The 26,518-nt window shown below is 55.8% G+C and overlaps 2 protein-coding genes across 8 annotated transcripts in view; one reads left to right on the top strand and one right to left on the bottom strand.

Annotated features, from left to right (window-relative positions):
- LOC111147089 (cullin 4A) overlaps positions 1–21,844 on the bottom strand; it is a 43,420-nt gene extending 21,576 nt beyond the window's left edge. For all 3 annotated transcript variants that reach the window (XM_022502974.1, XM_022502972.1, XM_022502975.1), the window contains exons 1-8: positions 21,655–21,844; positions 20,990–21,105; positions 12,234–12,337; positions 6,854–6,923; positions 5,598–5,671; positions 2,893–3,055; positions 2,436–2,525; positions 1,099–1,181 (exon numbers count right to left, since the gene is read on the bottom strand). In XM_022502974.1, coding sequence (XP_022358682.1) covers positions 1,099–1,181; positions 2,436–2,525; positions 2,893–3,055; positions 5,598–5,671; positions 6,854–6,923; positions 12,234–12,337; positions 20,990–21,105; positions 21,655–21,805 — 851 coding nt within the window. In that variant the 5' untranslated portion in view covers positions 21,806–21,844. The remainder of the gene's footprint in view (positions 1–1,098; positions 1,182–2,435; positions 2,526–2,892; positions 3,056–5,597; positions 5,672–6,853; positions 6,924–12,233; positions 12,338–20,989; positions 21,106–21,654) is intronic.
- A 130-nt stretch (positions 21,845–21,974) lies between these two features.
- Positions 21,975–26,518, top strand: part of LOC111146902 (PCI domain containing 2) — a 22,096-nt gene continuing 17,552 nt past the window's right edge. Inside the window, exon 1 of one of the 5 annotated variants that reach the window (XM_022502642.1) lies at positions 21,975–22,343. In XM_022502642.1, the coding sequence (XP_022358350.1) occupies positions 22,308–22,343 (36 nt within the window). In that variant the 5' untranslated portion in view covers positions 21,975–22,307. Of the gene's footprint in view, positions 22,344–22,401; positions 22,504–23,595; positions 23,750–26,518 lie in introns of those variants that run through there. The other 4 variants (XM_022502639.1, XM_022502641.1, XM_022502643.1 and 1 more) reach the window with 4 other exon arrangements.

Raw genomic sequence — 26,518 nt, 5'->3', positions numbered from 1 at the left:
TGACAATGACTTTATTCTGTGATCTCTGAATCCTGCAGCAGGGCAGTGCCCCTCCTACCCACCCACGCCTGGGCCTGGATCTGAGACACCCCGCAGGCCTTACTTGGAGAATTTACATACGCTCTTCTAAGCAACGTATTTTTAAAATTGGCACGAGCAGTTTAAAATAGAGCCTACGTACAGAGCGCATCAGCACACACAAAAAACAACAGGAGCCCCGTGCCCAGGGCTAGCCGTGCCAGTACCCCCCCCCCCCCGCCGCCCCCGCAGCTCCCTGACTTGACCCGCGCTCTCATCCACTCGTCCTTTCCTCTCCTACCCCGTGCCTCCCTGCTGCTGGCCTCCAGCCCCTGCGGCACCCTGCGCTGCCCCCCGCTGGGACTCTGTGTCCCTACAGCACTCGCACAAGGCTGGCCCAGCTTCAGCAGGACTGTCCCTGTCCGCAGGTGTTGTGCTCTCCAGCCCCTCAAATGTCCGAAGAGACCCTTCCTCTCCTGACCTCTAGCTCCTGTCTTTGCAAAGCGCCGTAACTCTGCCTCTTTCTTTCATCCCGCCTGTTCCAGGCGAGTCACAAGTTCTGCACATTGTACCCTTCAGTCTCTTTTCTATCCCATTTCCGTCCTTACCTCTCCTCACTTGAATGAAGTATGAAGTTTATGTGCATAGTGAGAAACAGACATTCTCACAATTTTTCCCTTTTTACTTTTCCCCAACTACTTTCCAATTTTCAGATTTAGAGCAAACAAAATTAGATGAAAAGAGAAAATCATGGGACTTAGTAACATAAAAACGCCAGCTACTGCAGAAGTCTAATAAAAGGTTTACAATCCAAACTGTCTGACATTCAACGATACCCCACTGACTTAATCAGATCCCGGTCTCTAAACTTGAAGGTGCCAAGCCCCTCAGCCCGAAGTGCTCCGTTTGGGCGAAATCTCATGACGCAGCACCTGTCGAAACTCACAAGCGTGGAATGGTCACAAGTAATACAAGCAGAACACGTGAACAACAAAATCACCCTCAGCCTACTGCACGCCAGCCCGGGGAGGGGCTCGCTGCGGTCTGGCCGTGGGAACCGAGAAGGTGAGCAGTACTCACTGTGTGCTGTGGTCTAAATACGTGATCACTCGGTCTCCTTCTTCCTCTAAGCGCTTACTTACATGGTTAAGATACTCTGGAACCTTCCAAACACAACATTTAAGCATGTCAGTAACAAAGACTCTTTTTCCTTTTTTCTTAAGTAACAAAGATTCTTGGTATTACCCAAAAAGCTAAAACGTTGTGGTCCTTACAAAAGTTTTTTTTAAAAAAGCAAAATATATATTCAAGCCAAATATGAACACAGAGGAGTGGGAGAAGTGGAAGCAGTCAGCGGGAGGAGCACTGCGGTGGGGGGAGCACTGCGGTGGGGGGGGGCACTGCGGTGGGGGGAGCACTGCAGTGGGGGGGCACTGCGGTGGGGGGGGCACTGCAGGAAGAGTACTGTGGGAGGGGTGGGTGCACAGAAGAAACCTTCCTGGGACTTGGTTCTGGAGAGTAAACTGGATGTCTAGAACAAGGGACGGGACAGCACGTCACTGCTGTGCCCTGCTCACAGTGGAGCTTGGGGACAAGGTGGCCCCCTCCCACCACCAGGGCCCCTAGGGCAGCCCCTGGGTTGGCGGGTGCAGGCCGAGCCCATCTCGGGCCCACAGAGGACAGGGTCAGCAAAAGCGAATCAAAAGACTGCGTGTTCGCTCGAGGACACCGAATAGCCCGGCTGCAGACCTCACAACGCACTTCATGCTTTCAGGGGCAAAGGGCATTCCTGCCCTCACGGGATGGCACAGGAGAGGCCCCAGGACACGGGTCCCTGGCATTCGGACCTAGTGGCAGGGCAGGGCTGGGTATGGGGCGTGAAACTCCCTCTCCAAACCAAGAAGAACCGATAGCCGGCCTGTGCTATGCAATGACAAGGGACCTTCGGGGACAGTCCAGAGGAGCCTCCTTCAGTCCCTGCTCTCATACTTTTGAATCTGTTACCAAGATTTTGGGTTCATATTATTATTTCATGTTTTTTCCTGTGGTTTTCCGGATAATTTTTTCAGTGTCTCAACACAAAGGGAAGACTTGGGTATGACGCATCTTTCCTATTTCAGATTTAACTGTTATCCTCTTGCTTCACTTTGGGTCATTTTACACATTTCAGAAGCAACTGTACTGGCCTTTTTTGCCGGGGGCGGGGGACAGAAATAAACAAGTTTCTAAGTTAGAAGAAAGAAATTAAATCTTTACTGTAGTAGGAATGAAGCTCGTTCCGAGAATGTCAGCTAGATTGTGGCTTTCAGAAAATTCTAATAAAATGTTTATGTGGAAAGGCAAATTTTTAGAAATTACACTCCAACGAACATCTACAAAACCAAAGAAAGCGATTCAAAAGTACTTCCTTGTCTCACCTCTCTTTCTTGCATTAATCTCTGGCCTTCTGCAGCATATAAACAATTAGTTTCTTCCAAAAATTTCAGTTCAAATGAATCTTTATATACCTAGGAAATGGCCAAAGTTATTGATCAATTACAGGAAAGAAATCTACCTTAGGATGTGCTGACATACCCAAGACTTCAGGGAGCCCAGTGGCAGTGACCTGCCCTAACACGCGGCCCCCAGAGCCGCATCCAGGCGGCAGGGCTGGCTCTGGGCTCGGGGACCCGGGCAGCCCACACCACCTGACGCGCTCTCTCCTCTGTGAGTGCCAAAGGCCCTCGCCCTCTCCCTGGGGCGCTGGGTGTGTGTCTGAAGGGCTCTTTTCTGGAGCTGGTGGCACAGGGCTAACTGAGCTTCGTATCCAGCCCTCAACCTCTCCTGCATCCACCTGTCTCTGCGGGAGTAGGGGGGCCGGGGCGGGGGCATTACCTGCAGGTCAGACAGCATACTCAGCAGACTTCTCAGCAAGCTGCGGTCCACCGCCTCACCGTTCCTCTCTCGTTCAATTAAGAGCAGAATTCCATCGATACTTTTACTCTGAACCATCTTGTCGCTAATGATATGGTTTCTAAAGAGTTCCAATCCCATGTCCCTGTATGAAGAGTAAAAACAAAACTGTACGTTAGTTTTACTTTTTAGAAGTCCGAGGTAAAGCTACGAGCTACACTGTGACTCTCATCCTGAAAGTGTTGATCTAACCCCAGATCCATGTGTTGAGCCCAGCTCTGCTGCATCTCCGTTTTTCGGCCGGTCTAGCGTGCTGTGTGTTTGCTTCCTTATCAAGGCTATCTCCCCGGGTGTGTCAGGTTTGTCAACGCCAAGTCCATCGATCTTACAAACACCGGGGCTCACATCCTTCTTCCCGGGGTGGATTTTAGGAACCTCCACCCACCCAGCACCTGCCTGACCCTTTTCCATCTCTGCTCCTTCTCCACGGCATGTCATCCAACTCCCCCTCTCCCCAGCACTGGGGCCTCTCCTCTATCTGGTCCTTCCCACCGAGGAATGCAACGTGAAACGAGACTCTAGGAGTCCATCCTTCCTCGGCTTGTCACCTGGGGAACTCCAGAGGAAATCCAACTGCCGGTCACCAGGCACAGAAACCCTGGGGGAACAGGTTCTGCGCTCTGTTCAAACATCTCCACAGGCCCCTTACGTGTCCAGCACTGAGCAGGCAGACAAAACTCAACTCCTGGGCCCACCAGGTCTCCTCAACAGGCAGCTGAGGTGGGTGCGGCGAGCAGCGTGCAGCGTGCAGGGGGCATGGGTTCCAGGGAGACCCATCTGCGGACCCTCTCCTACAACACGCACCACGGGAGGCTTTTCCCGGTCCCTGCAGGAGCCGCAGGCCTGGGAGTTCTGTGCATGTGCTGGACGTAGCAGGTGGGTGCAGGGATCAGCCGTGCAGGCCCAAGCCGGGCGCCCAGGTCTGAATCCGAGTCCCACCCTGGCTCGCACTGCCTCTGGGTCCCCGCCTGTCCTTCCCACACTATAAATGGGGTCACAAGTCCAGTCTCCTGCCCGTGAAGCCCGTCTACCCCGGGCAGGTTGCCCGTGCGGGGCGGACGCGGCGTCTGCTGTCCACTCATCCACCTGCTCTTCTGTTGCGAGACGTTGCTTTCTAAAATCTTGACCTCGCCGCTCTCCGCCATTGGTGACCAGGACGTCCTGTGGCCTCACGTCCCCGCCTCCCCCACAAACCGCTCATCCCGAGCAGCTTCTGTTTCCACACAGGCTTCCTCTTCTCCAGTACCAACTCCTTCGGCCTCGGCCACATCAGCACTCCTGCTCATTCTGCGAAGCTCAGGCCCCAGAGGAGGCTGGCCCTCCCCGCCTGGGGCGTCTCTCGTGCACCTGCAGCGAGAGTCTGGTCCTAGCAGGTGCACCGTCACCTACGCTATAAGTGGAGTTTCTTGTCTCTAATGACATGATTACGTTAAGAACTGTGTTTATGAACCAACAGTTCAGACTAGGCAGCCCAACAACTTGGGAACAGCAAATTATGGGCACTGTCTGCCTCAGTTTCTCCATCTGTAAAACGGAGAAAATGATCATCCGTCCAGAGCTGTACGGCAGACTCGGTATACCGGCAGGGCTGGACCTCTTAGGACGGAACCTTGCACACACCAGCTGCCACGCTGTTCATGGCGTCCCCAGCACAGCACCCTGTTTCTCTGAACAAAGGCCCCTCTCTCTGCCCAGGGCCGACAGGCTGCAGGCCCCCAGAGTGTCCAGTGCCTCGCGTACAGGAGCAGAGGCTAGGGAGGGCAGAGCGGCAAGGGGGACAGTGGCACCGAACAAGGGAAGGCTTTCAAGGAGTGTCCAGAGCTGCAGAGACGTCAGGTAATAGAAAACGAAAAGCATCCATGGGCTCTGGCAAGCAGGGGTCAGCAACACCTTAGGGAGACTCAGGTCAGGGGAATGGATGCTAAGGAAACTGGAAAAGCAAGCCGTTTCTTAAAGAACTTGGGTTGAAAGGGAACAGAGAAGAGCCCAGGACGAGCCCACAGACGACATGAGCAACCAGTCCAGTCAGGTCAGGCAGGGCTTTGTGAGGCAGCGGTGGGCACCCCGGGGCCAGGCAGCACAGCAGAGGACGTCCGCACAGGGTGTGGAAGTGGGTGACGGTGCGGCGTCCCTGAAAGACGCCGCACCGTGCACAGGCAGACTGAAAGGAGGCCTCTGTGCGTGTGGCCGGTCAGCGGATGGGGAGGCCTGGGGGGGGGCTTCAGGACCCCGTGTCATGACCTCACCAGCCTCGGAGGTGAGGCTCAGAGCTTCACTGGACCACTGGCTGGACCAGCTTCTGGATGGTCACGGGGAGCCTCGGCCCCTGGCTCCCAGCGGAGGGGAGCCGTGTGCTGCTGGCCCTGGACAGCCCTGACACGCAGCACCCGGGGACAGAAATGGGCCTCCCCACAGGGCTGCCACGCTGGCCTGCCACCCCCACGGTGACGCTGAGCGCAGGCCGGCCGGGGGCCCGGGGGGGGCTCCCCTGGTGCGGCCCGGCCCGGCTCTGCCCCGGGACTAAGGTCCAGCTGGGTCTGGACGTGTGTGCTCGTGGCTCTGGCGGACATAAAGGACCAGACCGAAAGGCAGCAGCAGAGGCAGCCCGACCGCCCCCGGACACTCACCAGATAGAAGGAAGCATGGAATTCTGAAGGACGTATGTGCGGTCCAGAAACAGGAAAATACTTCTGATCATGATCTGGCAGTTAGAAAAGCATTTATTTACATCACTTACCAAATATCCAAGACTAGGCCTTCTGAATCACAACTATGGTAGCTGTCTCAATCTAACAGTAACTGTTTCCTGACGATGTTCCCCACCAAGACCCTCATGTCTGATTTTTCCCCCATATTTAATTGTTCTTTTGAGGTTTAATTTTCACCTCTTTTATCCAGAAAATCTGATTATACAGATTTTAAACTATTTAACTTAAGGGATACCTTGGAAATCTGGTCATCTCTTGACCGATGTGGTAAATCTCAGGGGCCTAAAGAGACACTTTACGCTTCCTAAACCATCTGTCCTTATCACCTTGACACAAGGCTGGGGGCCATGTGTCCGACTCTCCTTTGCAAGCAGAGCATGGAGGGGACAGGATCGTCAACGGCCCTGGGATTCTCCTGTCACAGAAGCCACCAGCCTTGTGACCAGAGCCTTCCCAGCAGACGTTCATCTATTCTGACCATCTACCAGGTGCCTATGCCGGAAAAGAGGCTCATTCATTGTCCCTTTTTACCTCACTGAGGAAACAAAAGAATGCCATCCACTCAGCAAAGCCACTAGTCCCGCTTCCACTTACAAACAGGCCACACGAAGAAACTCATATGCATAAGACCAAATTAGAACCAACACACGCACAAAGCCCAAGACTTTGGCTTTCCAGTTATAGTAGAAACCTCATCGGGCTTGACGGTCACACACAAAGCGGGATAAGGAAAACTTCAGAGATGCATTCAGGATTCCTGAGCTGTCAGGCTGGTCTGAGGCTCGCGGTAGCAGCCAGCCCCAGTCTAGAAAAGCAACTCACACCCTGCTCTGCTCTGCTCTGCTCTGCTGTTCAACTACACTGAGCTGAATGGCGGCATTTCACCCTAAACAGAACTTCCCTATCTCAGCCCACGGTCCGGCCCACACCGTCCCTGGGCAGGTAAGGGAAGGTGGATGAGGCCACGCTTTGATTAAAAAGGAAAAAAAGACAGCTGGATTAAAAGGGGCACATCCTCCCCACTCCCCCACTCCCTTCTGTTCGGCTACACCGGAGGGTGAACAGGATCAAGAGGGTGTGTGCAGGGGAGACGAGGCAGCGCAGTGGCAGCGAGGCGGGCTCTGGGCAGACCCCACACCTGAGGCCGGGTTCGTGGGGACAGTCCGTGCACTTACCATCTGTCTGCAATGATCCTGCCAGCACGTGTTAATCTTCTTTAAAAATAAAACACTATCTAGTGAGTCTGTGCAGATCTGCTAAGGAAAACATGCCAAATGCTGGCCAATTTAATTACTGCAGTTTTAGCCCCTTCACTGCCATTCCTGACACAAACACGGCCGTCACTCAGTTGTCAGAGGACCAGGGATGTGGGTTTTCTCCATCACTGCATCTCACTCCGCACTGGTGAGCAACGTGGCTGCATTCCCCTGCCTTCCCCGCATCCCTCGAGGAGCCCTGCTGCTGAACCCTGGCCCCAAGCCTCGTGGGTGTGGGTGGTCAGACAGAGGGCAGGCTGTGAGCCGCGCTACCCCGGTGCACAGGAAGCAGGCCGACTGCTAATGGCGCTGGGGACCGGCAGCTACAGGGAGGTGGCTGATGTCTGACTCAGAGCCTCAGTGAGAACGGATGGGAAATCCCCTCCCTGCTCCAAACCAGGACCCCTCTCAGCTTGATAATTAGAACCTATTTTCTCAGAAAGGTCAAAATAGCGTTTGTTAAGAAAAAAGAAACCGCATTATGGGCTCCTAGAGCAAACTGCGCTGAACGCCTGGAGCACGGCCGTCTCAGCTTTGTGAGAAGTCGGGGTCCTGAGCGTCGGCTGCTGCGTGGCTCGCCAAGCCCCCTTCGCCCACGAGCTCCTCAGTCTCCCCAGCCGCGTGGTGCAGACTGCGCTCCGTCGCTGTGGACCAGCACTGCAGCCGCTGAGGGGGGAAGACCTGCGTCGCTGGCTTCCGTCCCTGTGGTCCTAGCTCCAGGACACTCGACCAGCCAATGAGCTTCCCTGGGGCTCCATTTCCTCGGAGACGGTGTGAGGTTAGACGTAAAATCCACAGCACGTAAAGGAGAAAAAGCCCACGGCCAGTGTGTGACACGTCCAATCAGACAAACATCATTGTCTTCAGCTGGCGGGGAGGTGTGCGGAGGGCGGGGCTCAGCCAGGACTTTGGAGAGAGGACAGAAGGTCAAGAGTGCCCCAAGGGACTGACGGGCACACCCGCATCTCGTCACTCTAGCGAGGCGAGCTGACCACAACCACAGTGGTCCTGGCCAAGCATCTTACTTCTTTTCTCTCGAGACTTTGCTAAAAAATTTTTACAAAGTCCTAGCAAAGAACTACTAGTTCAACGGTTAACACGCTGTTCTCAGAGAAGCATTTCACGCCTGCCCACAGTTACAGCGGCATACAGTATTAGAACCTTGCGCAGACAGTTTGAACAAAGAAAGAGTCACACGCCTTTCAGACAGGTGCCACTGTAGCGGGGACCCAGCAGCTCTGGCACCTGCGGCTGCACACCGGCCACTCGCCGTGTGGCCCACACGCTGGCCATCTTCACGGGCCGTCTGTACCAGCTGAGGGCCGAGGCACCAGGGAGGCCGTCCAGGCTGAGACACACACCAGCCAACCTGACCGCCCAGACGGCCCCCGCGCTGTAACTAGGCAGGCAGCACCCCGCCCTGCACAGCGTTTCCTTGGCAGGGAGAAGCCCATGTGCTGGGCTCACCAACGAGAGAGGCTTCTCCTTAAACGGCTGGCAGAGGTCAGTAACTCCTGGCCACTCCCCATGGAACGCAGTACAGAGCGGTCAGCTGGGCCTCGAGGGTGGCACACACGGAGCTCCAGCCCTCCATGGGTTGAAACCCAGAGCCTCCTGTGAGCACCGCCAGGCCGCACAGCACGCAGCCGTGCAGAGGGCTGGTCCGCGGGCTCGCACTTCACAGGTCCCCGACACCGTCCCCTCCTGTCTGGAGAAGGACCAGACAGAAGTGAGGGTTTAAGCAGCCTACCAGCCTCCAGACAGCAAACAAATACCTCGTGGCAACAAGCTGACACACCACGTTAAAAGCTACATGTTCCCAGGACTGCGAAGATTAAACGGAGAGAAGAAAGAAACCAGGAACAGCGCTCAGGCCGGAGTAGAAACGTGATCAGGTCTGTCCGTGCCGTGTCTCCTAAAGTGGGGCGCTCTGCTCCGACCACAGAGTGCGCGGCCTCGGAGCTGGCCCGTGGCAGCAGACACACCAGGCCAGCGGCCCTGCTCCACACGATGCCAGTGGCTCGTCACGGACAGCCCTCCCCCAAACCCAGTCTCCCCATCCGAGGGCAGAGAACGACACTCTCGCCTAACGGTTCCCAAAGTTCACAGGTTCGGCGATTCACTTCTTGCCTCCCTCGTGCCCTCATCGGTCCACAAACCCCCCAGAGGAAAAGCACACCGTGCCCGTCTCTGAGCCCCAGCACAAACCTGCGGCCACGCTCCAGCTCTGCACCATTCCGGCTGACGAAGAGGGTGCCGTGCCAGAGCAAGGGCCCTGCACACAGAAGGCCCCTGAAAGCATGAGCACAGAGGGTCTTCGTAAAGAAGCCCAAGCCTGCCATCCTCCGCGGGGCAGGAAGACACAGGAAGTCGTGAAGCTGCCGTCTCGTTGTGCACCTTTCTGCCCTGTGGGCTGCGCTGCTTCTGTGCACGATTCCAGCCCCAACACCCCACGTAAGGCCGCCAGTGCTCCCGCGGCTAACCAGAGCTGCGACGTGCAGCTCAGACTCCAAGGACAGTCTGGTTTGCCATTTAGGAAGAGGCCCTCGTGAACCGAGCCCTGGTGCGTGGCACATCACCCCCCTTGCATCGTCCGCCGCCTAGGTGGGCACCTGGCCGAGGGGCACGCGCACGGGGACGGCCTTGGTTTGGGAGAAGGGAGTGGGGAGTGGGTAAGTGCAGAACCGATCACACGCATGAGCGAGCACCTGAGAACCACAGGAGGGCCCCTGGTCTCCCCAAGCACTTCTCCTGTTACAGGCCGTGGACGAGAGCAAGACGCAGCCCTTCAGTCAGAGAGCGGCCCACAGACTGGAGAAACCCGGACACGCTGACCCCGACACACGACCGCCCCAGGTGTCTGGGCATCCGCGGCAGCTCTGCCACTGGCCCCTCGTCACGCCCGCACCCTCCCCTCCGGCAGGCACAGCACCTCCCCTGCACGACTGGCCGCCCTCTCCTCACCATGCAGTTTCCGAAATGTGTACCTCTGCCCCTGCCAACCCCTCCCCGGCCCAGGGTTTAAGCTCCGTCCTCCCGTTTGTTACCAGAGCTGGAGGTCGGCAGACACCGGCCTCCCTTGTCACCGGTCTTGTGGCTGGATCGCTTCCCACACCTGCGAGGGCTCTCAGATGTGCAGACCATGGCCAAAGCCTCTGGAGTACACACACAGGTGCAAAGCCGAGTGGCAGTCCTGAACGCCAGCAGCCCTCCCAGGGCTGGTCGAGCCACAGTGCTCCGGCTCTCTGCACGCATCTCGTGGCCCACTCCTTCTGGCAAGCTACACCCTGCCCCTCCTCTCCAATGCAACTCCAGTCCCCTCCTCTGGGAAGCTCCGCCCAAGCCGGCCGCTCCCTGCACTGCCCTTCCTGCCCCCGATTCTAGCACCTCAGCATCTCAGAACTCAAGGGGCCGCTCACTAGTGGAGACAGAAGATGGCAGAGCGTCATTTTAACTTTTCTCTGAAATGCACGGTAATTTTTATAAGCACGGTTTGTCACAGCCTCGAGGACACGTGACAAGCCCCTTGCCTCGGTCACTGTGCTGTGACTACCGGGAGGGCAGAGAGCAGGCACGGCAATCGTCTCCCCCGTCTGCCGGCGGGCCAGACAGGAAGGAAGCGCTGCTGAATGAGTGACTCAGGAACGCGTTCGTTTAACTCACAAGGCAGGGTCAGCTGGGAGGAGGAGGATTTCATCGGGTAATCAAGCAGTCCCGGACTAAGTCTCCGTGAGACCGGCTACGTGAGGAGTAAACGCACCAGTTCTCCCTCACATGTGCCGTTCTGCGAACGAGAACTTAGGGATCTGCTGGCAGCTCACAGGAAGCCTGGATTCTAGCTACCCTTCAGACGCCAGCATCTGGACGTGGGTTCCTAGACTCGTCCCCAGCCTCCGGGACTCCTGAGCTGTGGCACTAAGGCCGGAGGGGCGCCTCTGTGTGCCCTCAGAAGACGGCTTTGAGATGTGGCGCACGCTGGCCATCTTCCATAGGTTCAACGGTGTGGTCACCGTGGTCCTGAAGGACAGAGCTATGCCAGAAAATACTGCAGAGCTGTAGTTACAGACACCGAGGCAAGAGGATCAAAATGGACTCTGCTCACCCACATCTGCAGAGACCCATTGCTCGAGGCTGCACCGCAGGGCTTCACGGCCACGGGCAATCCTGAGCCCCGTCAGCAGGCGGCAGCACTACGGGGGCTGCCCTGAAGGATTTCCACAAGCTCTGAGAGCTCTGTTTCTCAAGGTGAGGGTACAGGACAGAAAAGATTCCTTTAGCTAGAAAACAAAGTCAGAAATGAACGGGTTCCGGCTACCTACCACAAACGAAGAGAGAGACCCAGAAAAGCGCAGCCCCGGACAGGTGCAGCAGAGCGAAGCCCACTCAGGAGGCGCGGAAGCTGCAGGGGCAGGCGGAGGCCGGACGGCAGAGGCACACAGGGCCGGAGGAGCCCCGCGTCTGGACACCAGCCAAACTCAAAGACACCCCCGCCCGTGTCCCAGCCTGTAACTCCCTCTCTGGACCCTGGGAGGGCTTTGAGCACGAGGGTTACATCACACAACCCAGTCCAGCAGACCAGAGAGGGGCCCTCTCCTGCTGGCTCAGATGAAGCAAATAACCCTGGGGCCTGAGAAGAGGCCTTGCGGTGAGAAGCCGGGGCGGCCTCCAGGGGCTGAGCAGCGTCCATCCCGCGACAGAGGGAGAGGAGCTCCGCCACCACCGCGGCAAGCCTGCAAGGTGGCTTCAGGCGAGACCCCGACCGGCCGGCCCCATGCTTTCAGCCAGATAGATCCTGAGCGGAGAACCCGCTGAGCCCAGCCGTGACGCCCCACACACGCAGCTGAGCCTACAGATGGGTACTGGCTCCCGTCCCCAAGTCCGTGGGAATTGGTGACACATCACAGAAAACAAGATAAAAGGATGGCAGAATAAAATTAAGACACTTTCCAGAACTTACCCTAAATACTTCAACCAGACCCAATAAATGGACACTCTATTGCTTTAAGCAGATACGTAATTTAAGTGGTAAAAATTCTACTTAAAAAAAAGTCTTTTATATTAGACCACATGAAACGTAAGTTAGGTTTTGTTCTATAAATGGGAATTTTAAAAGTTGTTGTTTTAATATTAAGGATACTCGTTAGTTCTTTTTTTTTTTCTGCTCTGTACTTTTTTTTTAATTTTATTTTTTATAAACATATAATATATTTTTATCACTCATTAGTTCTTTATCCTATTAATGTTCAGTCTCAAAGGATTTAGGTAACAGACAGAAACCCATGAGCCAGAAAAAGGATATTCTCTGAACTGGAGGATCTGTGCTTGGACGTGATCTTCACAGACCTGGCGCAGCTGCTTGTACAGCGTTGGGGAAACTTTGTGAGAACAGAGATTTTCAACAGCCTGAAAACAAAAGGAACAAGTGAATTATTCACCATGAATAACAAATCAGGTCTTTAAAAAGCCCTGTGTGTACACACACTAAGATCACAGCCGTCAGAGAGGCGCCCCGCCCCCTCACACGGCCACAACCCACAGACACAGTAAGGAGCCAGTGTAAGGCGATGACGGTCTGAAGCCCGGGGCCCGGTCAGGGTTCGGCCGGAACGGTGACAACGGTGGATGTGGAACACGGGTGTGACCGCACTCGGACAGCCTGACAGCCACATGGTGTGACCGCACCACGTCTGAGTGCCCACCATGCAGCAACCTCCCAACCTGGCCACACAGGCCGTCACCTGGGGACGTCAAAAGGAAGCCGGGCGCTCCCATCACTCGTCTGAGGTGAAGGGAGCAGGAAAGCTGTGTGAGTGTAACGCGGAGCCGGCCCGACGCCCGGTGCCGCCTTCCCGGGGCGCAGCAGCAGGGCGGTTCCAAGGGACAATCACAAATGCCCAGGTGACACAGATTAGGTTGTGTTGTTTCCTATTTACCTTTCTTCAAAGTAAATCAGTAATTTACTTAAGTTTGTCTCAATGAAGAAACAAGTTTTTTAGGCAGAAACATTTTTCTTAAAATATTTTCTACCCACATCAAAAAATATTTGTATATTCCCACCAGTTCCAGTAAAATTTTTCGAATTCCATGTACAATACCAGCATCTCATTTAATCCAAAGGAGATACTAAAAGCAAACGTAATTTTTTCTGACTAGTTTTGAGCCATTTAAAAAAAATGGGGGATACACTGCCTTGAAACACTTTGGAATCTAAATTTAACTCAAAAACTGTACTCCGGAGAAAATAAAAATAACAAGTTTTTATAAAGCTATTCACTGTAGTAACACTTAAAACATTAATAGTCCTCATACTTAATGTTACACAAAGTGCTACATATTAGCCTGTGTTGAAAAATACAGTAACCCTGATGTGAACAAACGCATGTTCAAAAGACTAAAAGAGAGCGGGGTGCGGGTGACCATAAAAAGTACGACTTCTTAGCAGGTTTATCATCAGGGTACCACCACCACCACAGGAAGGGCCCTATTCGTCTTGCTATAGAAATAAAGCCTCATGTACATTCAGTGCTGAAATACCCCGACTTTTCTTTTTTTTTTTTAAAGATTTTATTTATTTAATTGACAGAGAGCTCACAAGTAGGCAGAGAGGCAGACAGCGAGAGAGAGGAGGAAGCAGGCCCCCCGCTGAGCAAGGAGCCCGATGTGGGGCTCGATCCCAGGACCCTGAGACCATGACCTAAGCCGAAGGCAGAGGCTTCACCCACTGAGCCACCCAGGCGCTCCTCCCCCGATTTTTCTTAAACTCTGCAATTCCTTCACTTTATAGTCCCGTCTGTACAATTCAAAGATCTATCCTTTTCCTTCTTAAAAAACCCAAGATAACCTGATGACAAATGCTTTTGCTCCAGTAAGTTAATCATTAGGGGATTCCCACAAACATAATTATCACGAAATGTTTTGAATGTAATACATAAAACGTATTTTGTTTGGTAAAAATCCAGAGAAGCTGGAACAACAAGTCACTGAAGGGAACCACTACGAATGTTCTAGTTCCCGAAGCAGGACTCAGTGCCCTCAAAGCCAGCTCTCTCCAGCTGTGACAGGCTGTCACTGTGGGTTTTCCGACACTGTTTCTCGTCCTATCTGGACAGACTTGCTGCTCACCTGAAGCACACAGATTCGTTCTGTATTTAAACCTGAGGACTCGGGGGCCTCTTCAACCACAGGCAAACCCAGAGGAGCCAAGTTAGCCATGGGTGCTGTCCTTTCTCGAGTCTGCTGAGTCACTGCTGGAGTCTCACATTACAGGGAGCACAGAGGGCGGCCCCACTCGCAGGGCCCTGGCAGACTTCTCTGCCCCGTCCAGGAGCGCCGTCACATGGAAGCCCCCTCCCCAAACCGACATACTTTGGATTTAGGAATGCCTTCTCTGGCCTATAGAGTACTCAGTCTGACCTGTACGGGGAAAGGCGCCTCTGACGTTCCCTGCTCGTCTTTTCAAGTGTCCTAACAGAGAAGAGGAATTTAGCTAATCCAACGATTAGAGGTGGGCAAGTGGCATCTGTGTGAGGACAAAGGCTCCCACGGGCAAGTGGCATCTGTGTGAGGACAAAGGCTCCCACGGGCAAGGAGCATCTGTGTGAGGATAAAGGCTCCCACGGGCAAGCAGCATCTGTGTGAGGACAAAGGCTCCCACGGGCAAGCAGCATCTGTGTGAGGTAAAGGCTCCCACGGGCAAGCAGCATCTGTGTGAGGTAAAGGCTCCCGCTGAGAGGCCGCAGACACTGCTTGTCTGAACCGCCCACAGCTCAGCTCTCTAATCTAAGTCCTCCAGGCCTCCACACCCAACCCCTTCAGGCTGCTGTCCGTGTTAGGACAGCCGAGCAGGGCAGCATCAAATGCCTGTTTATTTGCAGGGCCAAGACCTCAGCCCCAAGTGACACTTGTCCCTCGGTGGCAGAATGCCCAGCAAGGCGTGCTGCAGGGTGGGGAGAGAGCCTGGCAGCCATACAACGCGGGCACGCGATTCTGGCTGCTGATCTGCTTCACGTAAAGGCCTTGAGGACCAAAGCCGAGACCAGAGAGAAAAAGGAGTAAACGGTGCCATAGTGTGAAAAATCACAAAAGTGAGAGCAGGCCGGCACTAGGAGCTATTTAAGTAGATGAAGAGAAAATGAGAACTACCCCCAGCCCTGGAGAAAATCACACCCCGGGCCAACCCCTATAAGGAAAGGCGCACTGGCTGGGGCTCCCGGCACAGCGCACCTTACAGCAAGAGTGCACAGCGCTCCTCGGACAAACAGGCACGCGCAGATCAGGGCGGAAGGCAGCAGCGACCGCCCCGCGGTGAGCAGTAGCCAGTCTGGAAGACGGGCCCTACTCAACGGCAGCCCTGCTGAAAGGTGATGAGCTCACCGCCTGGGAAGAAGGCACCGACAGGGCTCTACGCCACCAGATTTCTACCTATAAGAAATGAGCAAAGGATGTCAAAACTCAATCAGAACTCAGATCCAAGTGAGGGGAGATATTGGGAACGGGAAGTGCCATAGCACGAGGGCTTCGGGGAACGCCAGGGTCAGTGTGGCTGTTTACCAGCAGACTCCCAGTCCCAGATGTCAGCCACCTCCAGAAACAACCGGCCCTGTTGAGTGCTGAGACTGCTGACTTACGAAATCCTTTCTTTTTTTAAATATTTATTTATTTGGGGGCGCCTGGGTGGCTCAGGGGGTTAAAGCCTCTGCCTTCGGCTCAGGTCATGATCTCAGGGTCCTGGGATCAAGTCCCACATCGGCTCCCTGGTCAGCGGGAAGCCTGCTTCCCCCCTCTCTGCCTGCCTCTCTGCCTACTTGTGATCTCTGTCAGATAAATATATAAAATCTTTTAAAAATTTAATTATTTGACAGAGAGAGAGCGAGCGAGCAAGCACACAATCAGGGGAAGCAGCAGAGGGAGAGGGAGAAGCAGGCTCTCTATCTGGCAGGGAGCCTGACACAGGGCTCGATCCGAGGATCCTGAGATCAGGACCAGAGCTGAAGGCAGATGTTCAGCAAACACTTAAGCGACCGAGCCCCCAGGCGCCCCCATGAAATCCCTTCTATTAAGCCAAATAGATTGAAGTTTGCAGATTTTCCTATTTTTGAATAACTTATGTACTGAGTTCACTGTTGGTTAATTTGTTACTTTCTCAAATTGGGCCATCAAGTGATGTTTGTGCGCGTCTACCGTCCAGGCCTTTTCACTCTGTCGCATTTGTCTGAGCCATCCTACTAACGCATTCAATACCTAAGTCCACGTTTTCCTTCACTTAATTATCACCAGGCAGCAGGATTTCAGAGACATTAGTCTGACTCGAGACAGCAGAGCCTTCCTCAGAACAATAGGTCCCCCATGATGGCTTTGTGTCTGGGTATCAAAACTGCCAGAAATCAACATTAGCCCTTCCCTGAAACCCTTCTCGAAAATGCAGCCTTCGGTTTTCCGTTGTTTCATTACGGTGACAAGCAGGACTAAAACGTAGAGACAGGAGACACACAAGATAAACTTTCTCCCACAGGTAGTGATTAGAAGGTCTAAACCCCAGGTCTTTGAACAGACTAAAAAGTTCTATGCATTGAAAACATTGTCCCCGTGAAGACTTTCCCGTCACCACTCTTGGCACCTCCCTCTTCACTAAGCAGAGTGACGAAGAAAGGACAAGTGGACTATAGCTGACGCCCTGGGGCCTATCTGCAAAAGGGATGCCTTGATGGGAGGATAAGAGACCCCACTTTGAGAAACAAATCAACATCAAACCATCCTGAAGACTTCCTCAAAAAAACCTAAAATAACTTTCACACTTCAGTAAGAATTGTTACTTTCACACAAGATTCTTCGGCAAAGTATACGCCACACCACCTCAGAAAACAGACTTTATTTCGAAACAACAGGTCAAGTGCACTGCCTCCTTTATCACAGACCAGGGTAAAGCACACAGTCAGTAACTACACAATGACGTCACTTACTATTTCTGTCCCGCTGGCTTCCAACAGATCTGAGCAGCTCACTCCAGAGCCCTGTCTTGAACTGCGTGGGGAAGGTCTCTGTGAGTGGCCAGGAGCTGCCTGTGCCCACACCCCTTCGGAAGTCAGTCAACAGACCCCCACTGGGCCCTCCTGCAGTGCCCACACAATGGAACATGTGATCCCATTTGGGGGGTAAGCCCCTCTGGCCCTCAGGGTCCTAAGACAGCACATGGACACTCAGGGCATTTACAATAGTATCTATGGAGACCATCACGGAACATCCTGCTGGGTAAAAGCCACTGCGGAGTCACTCTACTGAGGAAAACGATGGGAAAGAAATACCAGATAGTCAAGTCTCAAGGAAAAGAGGAATAATTAGCTCTACCTGCGCCGCATGGTTATTTTCTTAAACTAAAAACCTATGGGGGTTTAGGTGTTTGACAGGACTCCTGCTTCTGGTCAAGACAAAATAGAGAGACTAGACTAGCCCTTCTCCCTGAATTTACCAAAAACCACACAAAATATACAAAAGGAGCATCTGGGTGGCTCCATCAGTTAAGTGTCCCAACTTCTGATTTGGGCTCAGGCCATGACTTCGGGGTTGTGAGATTGAGCCCAGTGCTGAGCTCTGCACTGGGTATGGAGTCTGCTTTGCTTAAGATTCTCTCCCTCTTCCTCCCTTTGCCCCGCTTCGGCAGCACGCCCCACCCCTGCCAAAAAAAAAAAAGAAAGAAGCATCCGTTTTCAAAGCACTGCACACTGGCCTATGACAGACGGTGATCTCTGGGAGATGGAAAAGAAGCCCCAGCAACTTCTTATATCCCAACTTATAAGACCCAACTTCTTATATCCCCACTTCCAGGCTGCAGAGTGGGTACCAGGAGCTGAAGTTTGGGTCTCCAAGACAAGGGCCCAGAGGGAAGAGATGCAGCCAGAGAGGAGCTTGCAGATGAGCGAGGAGACCTCAAGGGAGCCCCCCTCGAGGATTCAGCAGAGTGATGACCAGGAGCTATGTGTGAGGAAACTGTCAGATTCAGAGACAACAGTGTCTGGTGCCCAGAGGACCAGGAATAGCACCTTCCTACAAGCCAGAGTGGAAAACCACACGATACTAGGCACTGAATACTCATTCAGGAAAGGTTTGTCCCAGCTGTGGGGCAATTAGCCTTGGACAAAGTACTGCTCTCGTCCTGCCCAGCAAATCTTAGAAGCAGGACTAAAAGATTAAACTGTTCCCAAATAATTTACCAGGTCTGCAGGGAAGCTCAGAATATTTATAGAAATACAAAAATATCCATCACATGTCTGACAATCAAAGATTATCCGACGTGCAAAGAAGAAAACACAACCCTTACTGGGGAGAAAAGAACTCAAAAGTGGCCTGGAACCAACACTGAAACCGCTATTCTAAGGCCATTCCCTAAGCTCGGAAGTTACCCAGTGACAGGGAAGGCACAGAAAAGATTCCAACTGAGCATCTGGAGAGAACGCCAACGCACGAGACAAAAATCCCAGCAGACAGCAGTCCTGGCAGATGACGTGCTGCAGAAGATCAGTGACCCTGAAGACAGGAGTGATCCGAACAGCTCTACAGCCGCTGAAGAAATGTGTCGTTTATGAGCTCCCCGCTAAGAGAGCCAGTTAGTGATCCACTGGGAGTTCTCTCAAACAGTTAAGGAAAAAATAATACCAATTCTATATGACCTCTTACAAAAAAGTAAAAGGAGGGACTATTTGGCCCTCGGAAACCAAATGTGAGAAAACACACCACCACCTCCCGTGATCACAAATTCAAAAACCAATGTAGTATTAGCAAAACGAATCCAACAACATATAAAAAAATAAGACCCCACTACCAAGTCAGATTTATCTGAGGTCTGCAGGACAGTCTTATCGTCTGGAAAGCCAATCAATGCGATAAGCTGAGAAAACGAGTCATACAATCACCTCAACAGGCACAGAAGAATTCAACAAAATCCAACAGGTGCTTCTGGTAAGTTCTCAGCAAACTGGGAAAAGAAAGGAGGTCCCTCAATCTGACAATGGGTATTTTGGAAAAAACCACACCTAACATCATACTGCAGGATGGAAAACTGAAGGCTCTTCCCACAGGAGCCCCACAAGGACGTCGGCTTCTACCACTTCTACGCACCATCGTTCTGGAGGGTCTGAACAGTGAGCAGAGGTAAGAGAAGGAAGCACAAGGCATGAAGATTAGAAAGGAAGAAGTGGAACCATCTTTGCTCATAGGTGGTATGACTGTCTATGTAAAATATCTGATGGAATCTGGAAGAAGCTACTAGAAGCAGCGTTAGCAAGAGAGCACCATACTAGAGCAACACGACAGTGCTACGTCTACACACTAGCACGAACCAGAAACTCTAACTTACACCACCACCTGTAACCACCACCGAGAACATCACATGCTTACGGGTAAATCTCACAGATGAGGTACAAGACTTATACACTGAACTGAAAACAACTAGAAATCAAGGAAGACTCAACAGACCCGTCCGTGCCTTCTGATCCGCTGGTGGGCGCGGCGCCATCGAGACATAGCACTCCTCACACTGATGGAGAATCTGACACAATCCTCATCAAAATCCTAGCACACATTTTTGCGGAAATAGGCAAACAGACTCTAAAATCCATACGAAAATGCAGAGGACCACTACGTATGTACTCAAGTGGCTAAAGTTTTTAAAAATCTGAAAAAAAAAAGTGTGAGCAAGAACACAGGAAACTGGTGCTCTCACACATCACTGGTACAAAAACTAAACAGCACAGCCATTCTGCGAACAGATGACGTCCTAAAAAGATAAATACACGCTCTGCTTACGACTCTGAGACTCCACTTCTAGGTCTTTATCCAGGAGCAGCGAACACGTGTGCACGGGAGACTTCGGTGTCAACATTCGTAACAGCCGTGCCATAACCCCAACTGGAGATCTCAGTGTCTGTTACCCTGGGGAAAGGTGGCCCTGGGTCTCCCCAGCAGCGAACCGGCAATCACAGCCGCTCAAAGGGCCTGACACTCCCCAGCACCACCCTGATCGGAGGACGCCGGGCACAAGCAACTGCAGGATACGGGTCCCACCGAGGGGACTCTGGGACGGGAGGAACACACTGACAGGAAGGACCTTCCATGACCTGCAAGGACTGGGGCAGGGGAAGGAACAGACTTCTCAAAGTGGCGTAAGTATCCCATACTTTATCGTGGCGATGGCTATTTCGTCAACGCACACCTTACCGAAACTCGCACTGCCGTAAGCTCCACGCTGAAAGTCCACCGGAAGACAAACCAGACTCACACACACTTAACCCAAGAGAGGAGGGATGCCCGTCCAACTGCCCACAGCGGCCTTCCTGGGACGGTGGGAGTGTAGGTGGCTTTAACTCTCCTCTTCGTGCCCTGCTGTAATCTCCGTGTCTTTCACAGCAAACACTTTCAGGCAGACAGAAAAGATTTAACTCCGGTCCCCATAAAGACGGTGGCGTCACAGAAATGCAGCTGAGCTAGGCCGAAAGCACCGGCGGCGGCGGACCAGCTCGTGACGCCCCTCCGGATGAGACACCAGGCCAGCCGGTGCTGACCCGCCGACCCTGCAAAGTGACACCCACTGCTGACCGTCTAGGCGAGGAACAGAACTTGTTGAAGTGCCACAGAATCCGCGCGCAAGTCCCAGCCGGGCTGATCGCGACGCCCACGACGGAGCGACGAGCGCGGGACACCGCACAAAGGACGCACGGAGCGTCCCGCGCGACCTGGGAGCGGCGAGCGTCGGCGGCCGCCGGAAGCGCACCGTCTCCGCAGGGCGGTCACTCCAGATGCCCTCCCGGGGCCTTGAGCCCACGGTAAACCCCGCCAGCGCCGGGACACAGAAGCCCCCACGGGGGGGGGGGCAGGCTCGCGGCGGCTCCTGCTGGAGGCACGTCCTCGTGTGCCCAGGGCCTGGGTCTCGCCGACTGGGGAACGCACGGAGGACCGCTCGGCGCAGGCCGCGTCACCCCCCCCCCCCCCCCCGCGGCCGGTCCCTGTCACCCGCGCGGCGCGGGAGCAGCGCGGCCAGTCCCGGGGGTCCCGGCGGAGCCTCACCTGGTAGAGCTCCTCCAGGTTGTAGCGGATGGACGTGCGGCTCTGGATGGCCCTCACGGCCTCGTGCAGCTGCTGCCAGGTGTCCCGCGTGTAGTTGTCGGGCAGCCTCGGTCTGTCTGCGAACGCAGCGCCCCGTCAGCCCGCGCGCCCGCCCCGCTCCGGGGACCCTGCGCCCGGCGCGCGAGACCAGGGCTCCCGGAGCCAGCGCCGCTCTGTCGCCGTCCAGGGCGCTTTGCGGGACGCGGCGCGCGCACGCGGGCGGAGCTGTCCCCGCGACCGTCGGCGGCTCCGGTCACCGCGGCGCAGGGACAGCGCGGCAACGGCTCCCGCACCGGCCGCGGGGCAGGGCGACCGCGCCGCCCCACGACGGACACTTCCGGCGGCGGGGGACCCCCCTCCCGTCCCCCGGCCCCTCCCCGGGACCCCCGCCGCCCCAGGACCTGCACTTCCGGCGGCCGCGGACCCCTACCCCTCCCCGGGACCCCCACCCACTCCCGCGAGTCCCGCTCACCCCGGCCGGTACTTCCGGCGGCCGGAGACCCCGCCCCCGTCCCCCGGACCCCCGCCCCCTCCCCGGGGCCCCCAACTCCCTCCCCGGGGCCCCCGCCGCCCCGGGCCCGGCACTTCCGGCGCCCACCGCGCCCGGCCGCCCGCCCCGCACCCACCTCGGAAATTCTTGATGACTAGTTTCTTGGAGCCGCCGCCGCCGGGCTTGGAGGACACGGCGGCCGCGGCGAGGGACGCGGGCTTCGTGAGGCCGTTGGTGTGTCCGACGAGCGCCGACAGGGCGCCCTTCCTGGGGGTCTCGTCGGCCATGGCGGCGGCCGAGAAGCAGCGCGCGCCCCGCCCCGTCCCGCCTCCCCGGCCGCGCGGGCGGGCGGGCCTCCGTCAGCGCCGCCCCGGCCGCCCAACCGCCGCCCCGCGGCCCGGCGCGACCCCGGCCCCGGCCTGACCCCGACGCCGCCCCGGGCCGCGGCGCTCCGTGGGGCGCTGGCAACGGTCGAGGGGGTGGGCGGCGGCGGGGCGCAGGCCCGGTCAGGGGTCGGCGCGAGGGGAGAGCCGAGCTCCCGAGAGGCGCGAACGAGGCGTCCCCGCGGAGGGACGGCGGCGAATCGCAGCGCAGGGCCCAGCCTTCCTCAGCCTGGGCGCGCCGCCATGCCGGCCCCGGGCGCACGCTCCGACGGACTCTTTTCCTCCGGAACCCGCGTGCGGAGAAGGCGGGGCGGGGGACACGCGGGAAGGGACGGACTTCGGGCCGGAAGTGCGGCGGCCGAGGCCGGGCGCGCGGCCCCGCTCACTTCCGGCGGAGAGAGCGGCCATGGCGCACATCACCATCAATCAGTACCTGCAGCAGGTAGCGCGCGCCGCCCGCGGGGTCTGGAGCGGGCGCCCGGCGGCGCTGGCGGGAACGTGTGGGCCGGGGCGAGTCGGTTCGCCCGCCGTGCCCGAATCCTTGTCCGCAGGGGCAGCGGCGACGGTGGGGCAGGCGGCCGACGGCGTTCCCAGAGAGCGGGGTGCGTGCGGGCGGTCGGAGGGGCCGCCGGGGCCGGTGGCCGCCGACCCGGGACGGTGCTGGGGAGCGAGCGGGAGCTGCGGGCGCCATCCCGGCCGCCGTCGGGGTTCGCTTCTGGCCGCCCGCAGCCTCGGCGAGCGGCGCCTCCGCCAGATTCGGGGCCCGCGGCCGCGCTCCCGACGCAGGGTCTGAGGCTCCTGCCCCGCGGCCTGCCCCGCGGCCTGCCCCGCGGCTTGCCCCGCGGCTGCGCGGGTGCCCGGACCCGGGGCCGCGCGGGGCCGGACGCAGGGAGCGCGCTTCCGAACGGCCGAAGGGCGCGCTGCACTGCGGGTCGGGGGTGCGGCGAGCGTCCGGGGCAGAGCGCGTCCCGGGTTGCGGCGGCGGCGGAGCGCACTCGGCGGGGGACTTAGGGACCCCGGGGGAGCCCGGGGAGTTGGCGCGCAGGTGAGGGTCTGTGGGCGGCAGCTGGGGACGGTCTGACGGGACGGGGACGGGAACGGGGTGCGGGGCGCCGGGCCAGCTGAGGACCGGCGAGGGCGGGTAGCCCGCAGCCCCACCCGTGCGCGCGCGCCTCGGGCCCAGCCCTGCGGGACACTCCGTGGCGGTCCGCGAGAGCGCGGCGCGTCTGTCTGCCGAGGACCCGACGCCCGCGAGGAACGTGGGTGCGATTCCGTGTCCTTCCGGCCCGCAGCCCACTCGCGGACCCTTGAAGCAGGCAGAGCGTGACGCTCCTCCGGTCGTCCCGGCTCTTACTGCAGGGAAGGACGACCTTAGCGTGGCGCCGGCGAGGCCACGGCGAGGCCTCGGGAGTCCGTGATCTGTACCGCACAGAAGTCAAACCTCCGTGTTCTTACCTTCCCGACTCCCAAGTGTATACCCTTCTCAGCTCGGGCAGCGGCTCCTTCTGCTTTAATAAAAACACCATTTTGCACCAGAGACGTCTCAAGAATTCTTTCTTGGTCGTCGGCTTTGGACCTCACCCTACTGGACCTTATCTATGTTCCAAAACTCCATCCTTTGGCGCCGAACATGGGGCTTCCTAGTCTCGTCTGGACTCTGAGCCTCCGTGGGAACTTGGCGCGTACTTTCTCTCTTCTCTACTTTCATTCCAGGGGCCCTTCAAGGACAACAGTCTTAGTGGGACACAGTCATGTCCGTTGCGCAGGCTGCAGTCCTCTAGCCCGTGTCCGCTCTGCGGGGAGGAGAAAGTCTGCCTCTGGCTGGAAGTTAAGACCCTGGCTGAGATGGTAATAAGACCCAGAGACCTGGTGCTCTCCCTTTACTCCTGTCCTTACGCAGAGTCGTCTGTCTTGGGCCCGGGACAGCCACCTAAGTCGCCAGCTTGGCTGCCAATCTTCAGACTCCCGTGTGAGGTTTCCTCCTCATTGATCTAATGAGATTCCCCCCTACACTCTGGTCTAGCCCGTTCTGGCCGTGGGACCTCCACTGGGAGCCGGCTGAAAACAGTACCCCGTGGGATTAAAACCCAGCCAGGCGGTTTCCCAGGGAAGTTGGCTGTAAAGACCACATGTGTTGGAATGTTGCTTAGACCGTGATGGATTTCCATCTTCACTGTGTTCTATCAATGTTCTCTACTAACAACTTAAATGATAAAACTGGGTAATTTCCTCTTATAAAACTTTATTAGTATTTCCCATGGGTTAAAAGTGGCAGGGCCCTAATGGAGGCATGGGTATTCCACCAGGCACCCGTCGGCAGCCTAGGATGTAATGGGGAGGGGGAGGGAGGCCGGCATCCCTGCTATGGGCCTTTCATGGCAGGAATGTCTTCATGGGAAGGCAGGATTGTGATCAGTAGCGATGTCTTGCTTGAGGGATGCCCGGTAGCTTTTGACACATAGAACCTCTGACATACCCTGGGTGGGTCACCTGGAGTCGGGGGCAATTGGTAATGGACCTTCTTTACTTGTCTGGGACCGTGGCCCCAGTAGGCTTCTTCAGTTCCCAGGGACTCTACGTTGGACTGCCTTTTAACCCACTGGAAACAATCTGGATTGCAAACTTTAGGAAAGGACTGATTTTGTAACTCTGCATGGTCTCCGTGGGATCTGTGAGATCTCTTGTACTGGAAACAGGATTGTGGTCTCTATCAGTTAACTGTTTGTTTTTCCTTCGGGGCAGCCAGGAGTGCCTGAGGAGTGTCACATATATCCCATGGGGAAGGGTTGTGGGGTGTCAGCTTCTGCTTGTCCTCAGCTAGACTTCGGCTGCCTCGTCTCCTGTGTTCTCAGAGGAGTCTTGTTTGACGAAGTAGTTGGGTGATGGAAGGAGTAACCACTAGTGCTTGTTGAACTCTCACGAGAACCAGCCGCTGCCACGCACCGTAGCTCGTCTTTACCACTTCTAGGAGGTGGGTCTGTCGCAAGTCCCATTTTACAGAGAAGGTTCAGTGGCTTTCCACAGTCTCTGGGCGAGTTAGTAGCACATTCAGACCAAGAGTTCTGGCCTTAGACATGCCCTTAACATAGAGCTCATTGCCTCTGTTAGCCTCAATTTCAGCCACCGTGTCCTGTCCTCGTCAGGACCTTCCAGAGTGTACAGTGTTGTCCAGGGGCCTCTTGGTTTGGACACATTCCTTCTTCCACATTTCACAGCCCCTCAGCCAGCAGCTCCCTGTGGACACGTTGTAGGTCCTTCATTTCCTTTCTCTGTGATCGTGTCCCAGTAGCCATCAGCGAAGGGGTTTGGTTTTACTCTCCTCCTAAGTCTCTGAGTTCTCTTGTTTCTTGGATGCAGGCAGAACACATGCATTCCTGGGTCAGAGACCAAGGGTCTGTAGCTCAGCTCAGTGCAGCTGGCCTTGGGGGTCAGCCTGCTGGTTCCCTTGGATCCAGGGGGCCCAGAAGGGTTCCTGTAGCTGCATTTGAGAGAGAAACCCGGCGTTTGGGGAATCGACATATTTAGTAGCAGGTGGTGAGCAAGCCTGCTTTTTACTTGGGGTTAGGGATGGGGGGGACACTGCTTCATTTCTCAAAGTTCTAAACAGCCTGAACAGTGGCCCAAGTGAAGGGGCTAGCAGTCAGGGCCTTGTGGGGCCAGAACCAGTTTGAGAGGCCCAAGGAGGGCGGCCTTTCCTAACGGCTGGCAGAGGCTGGGATGTCTGTGCTCGGCGCTCCAGCACACCTCCAGTTTTGTCTCTGGAGAGGACGGGTTGAATTAACATTTCCCCAAGTATTCTACTTTTAGAAATTACATTTAGGAAGAGATTAGCTTGCATGTACTGTTGGCCCTTGAACGATGTGGGGGTTGGGGACGCTGACACCCTGTGCCGTTGAAAACGCAGGTAACTTTCGGCTCACCAAAAACTTAACCCAGAGCGCACTGTTGTCTAATGACATCAACAGTCACTTGCTCTTTGTGTTGTGTTCTGTACTCTGTTCTTACAACTGAGTTAGCTGGAGAAAAGGGAACGTTATTGAGAAAATCGTGAGGAGGAGGAGATGCATCTATAGCGCTCTGCCGTGGAAAGTCCAGGCCAGACCTGCCCGTTGGGGGCAGCCGGGCTTCCCCACACCGGGGCTGCTCTGCTCCGGTCTCCCCGGGTGCTGGGCTGTTGGGTGCCCTTCACCTCGTTCTTCCGTGCATTCTACAAACTCTTACTTCAGATGGCACGTTACTTTTTAAAAACTATCTACATTTAAAATTTTAATTTTCCTCCAGCTTTTTATTGTGAAAATTTCCAAACCTACAGAAAAGTTGGAAGGAGAACATCGAAGACGTGGACACTCTCACCTGGCGCACCGCGTTTCTGTGTCCTTCCCTCTGGGCGCGCGTTCTCTCCCCTGAGCTGTGTGAAAGGAGGTCGCTGCCCCCGAGGCCCTTCTTGTGGGACTGAGGCTGTTGTGCTGTCCGGCTGCGGGGCCTTCAGCATAGCCGAGAGCTGTAGCATCAGTGTCCTCGGCTGGTGCGCTCGGACTCCGCCTCCGCCGCGGTGCTGTCCCGAGCTCTCTGTCACCTGCGGGTCCCTTCGGCTCACACCGTCACCTGCGGGTCCCT

The sequence above is a fragment of the Enhydra lutris genome, unplaced genomic scaffold (assembly GCF_002288905.1).
Source record: "Enhydra lutris kenyoni isolate GAN:26980312 unplaced genomic scaffold, ASM228890v2 scaffoldscaffold15, whole genome shotgun sequence".
NCBI classification, from domain to species: domain Eukaryota; kingdom Metazoa; phylum Chordata; class Mammalia; order Carnivora; family Mustelidae; genus Enhydra; species Enhydra lutris.
The sequence above is the reverse complement of the archived record's forward strand: the minus strand, read 5'-3'. Positions and strand labels throughout refer to the sequence as shown.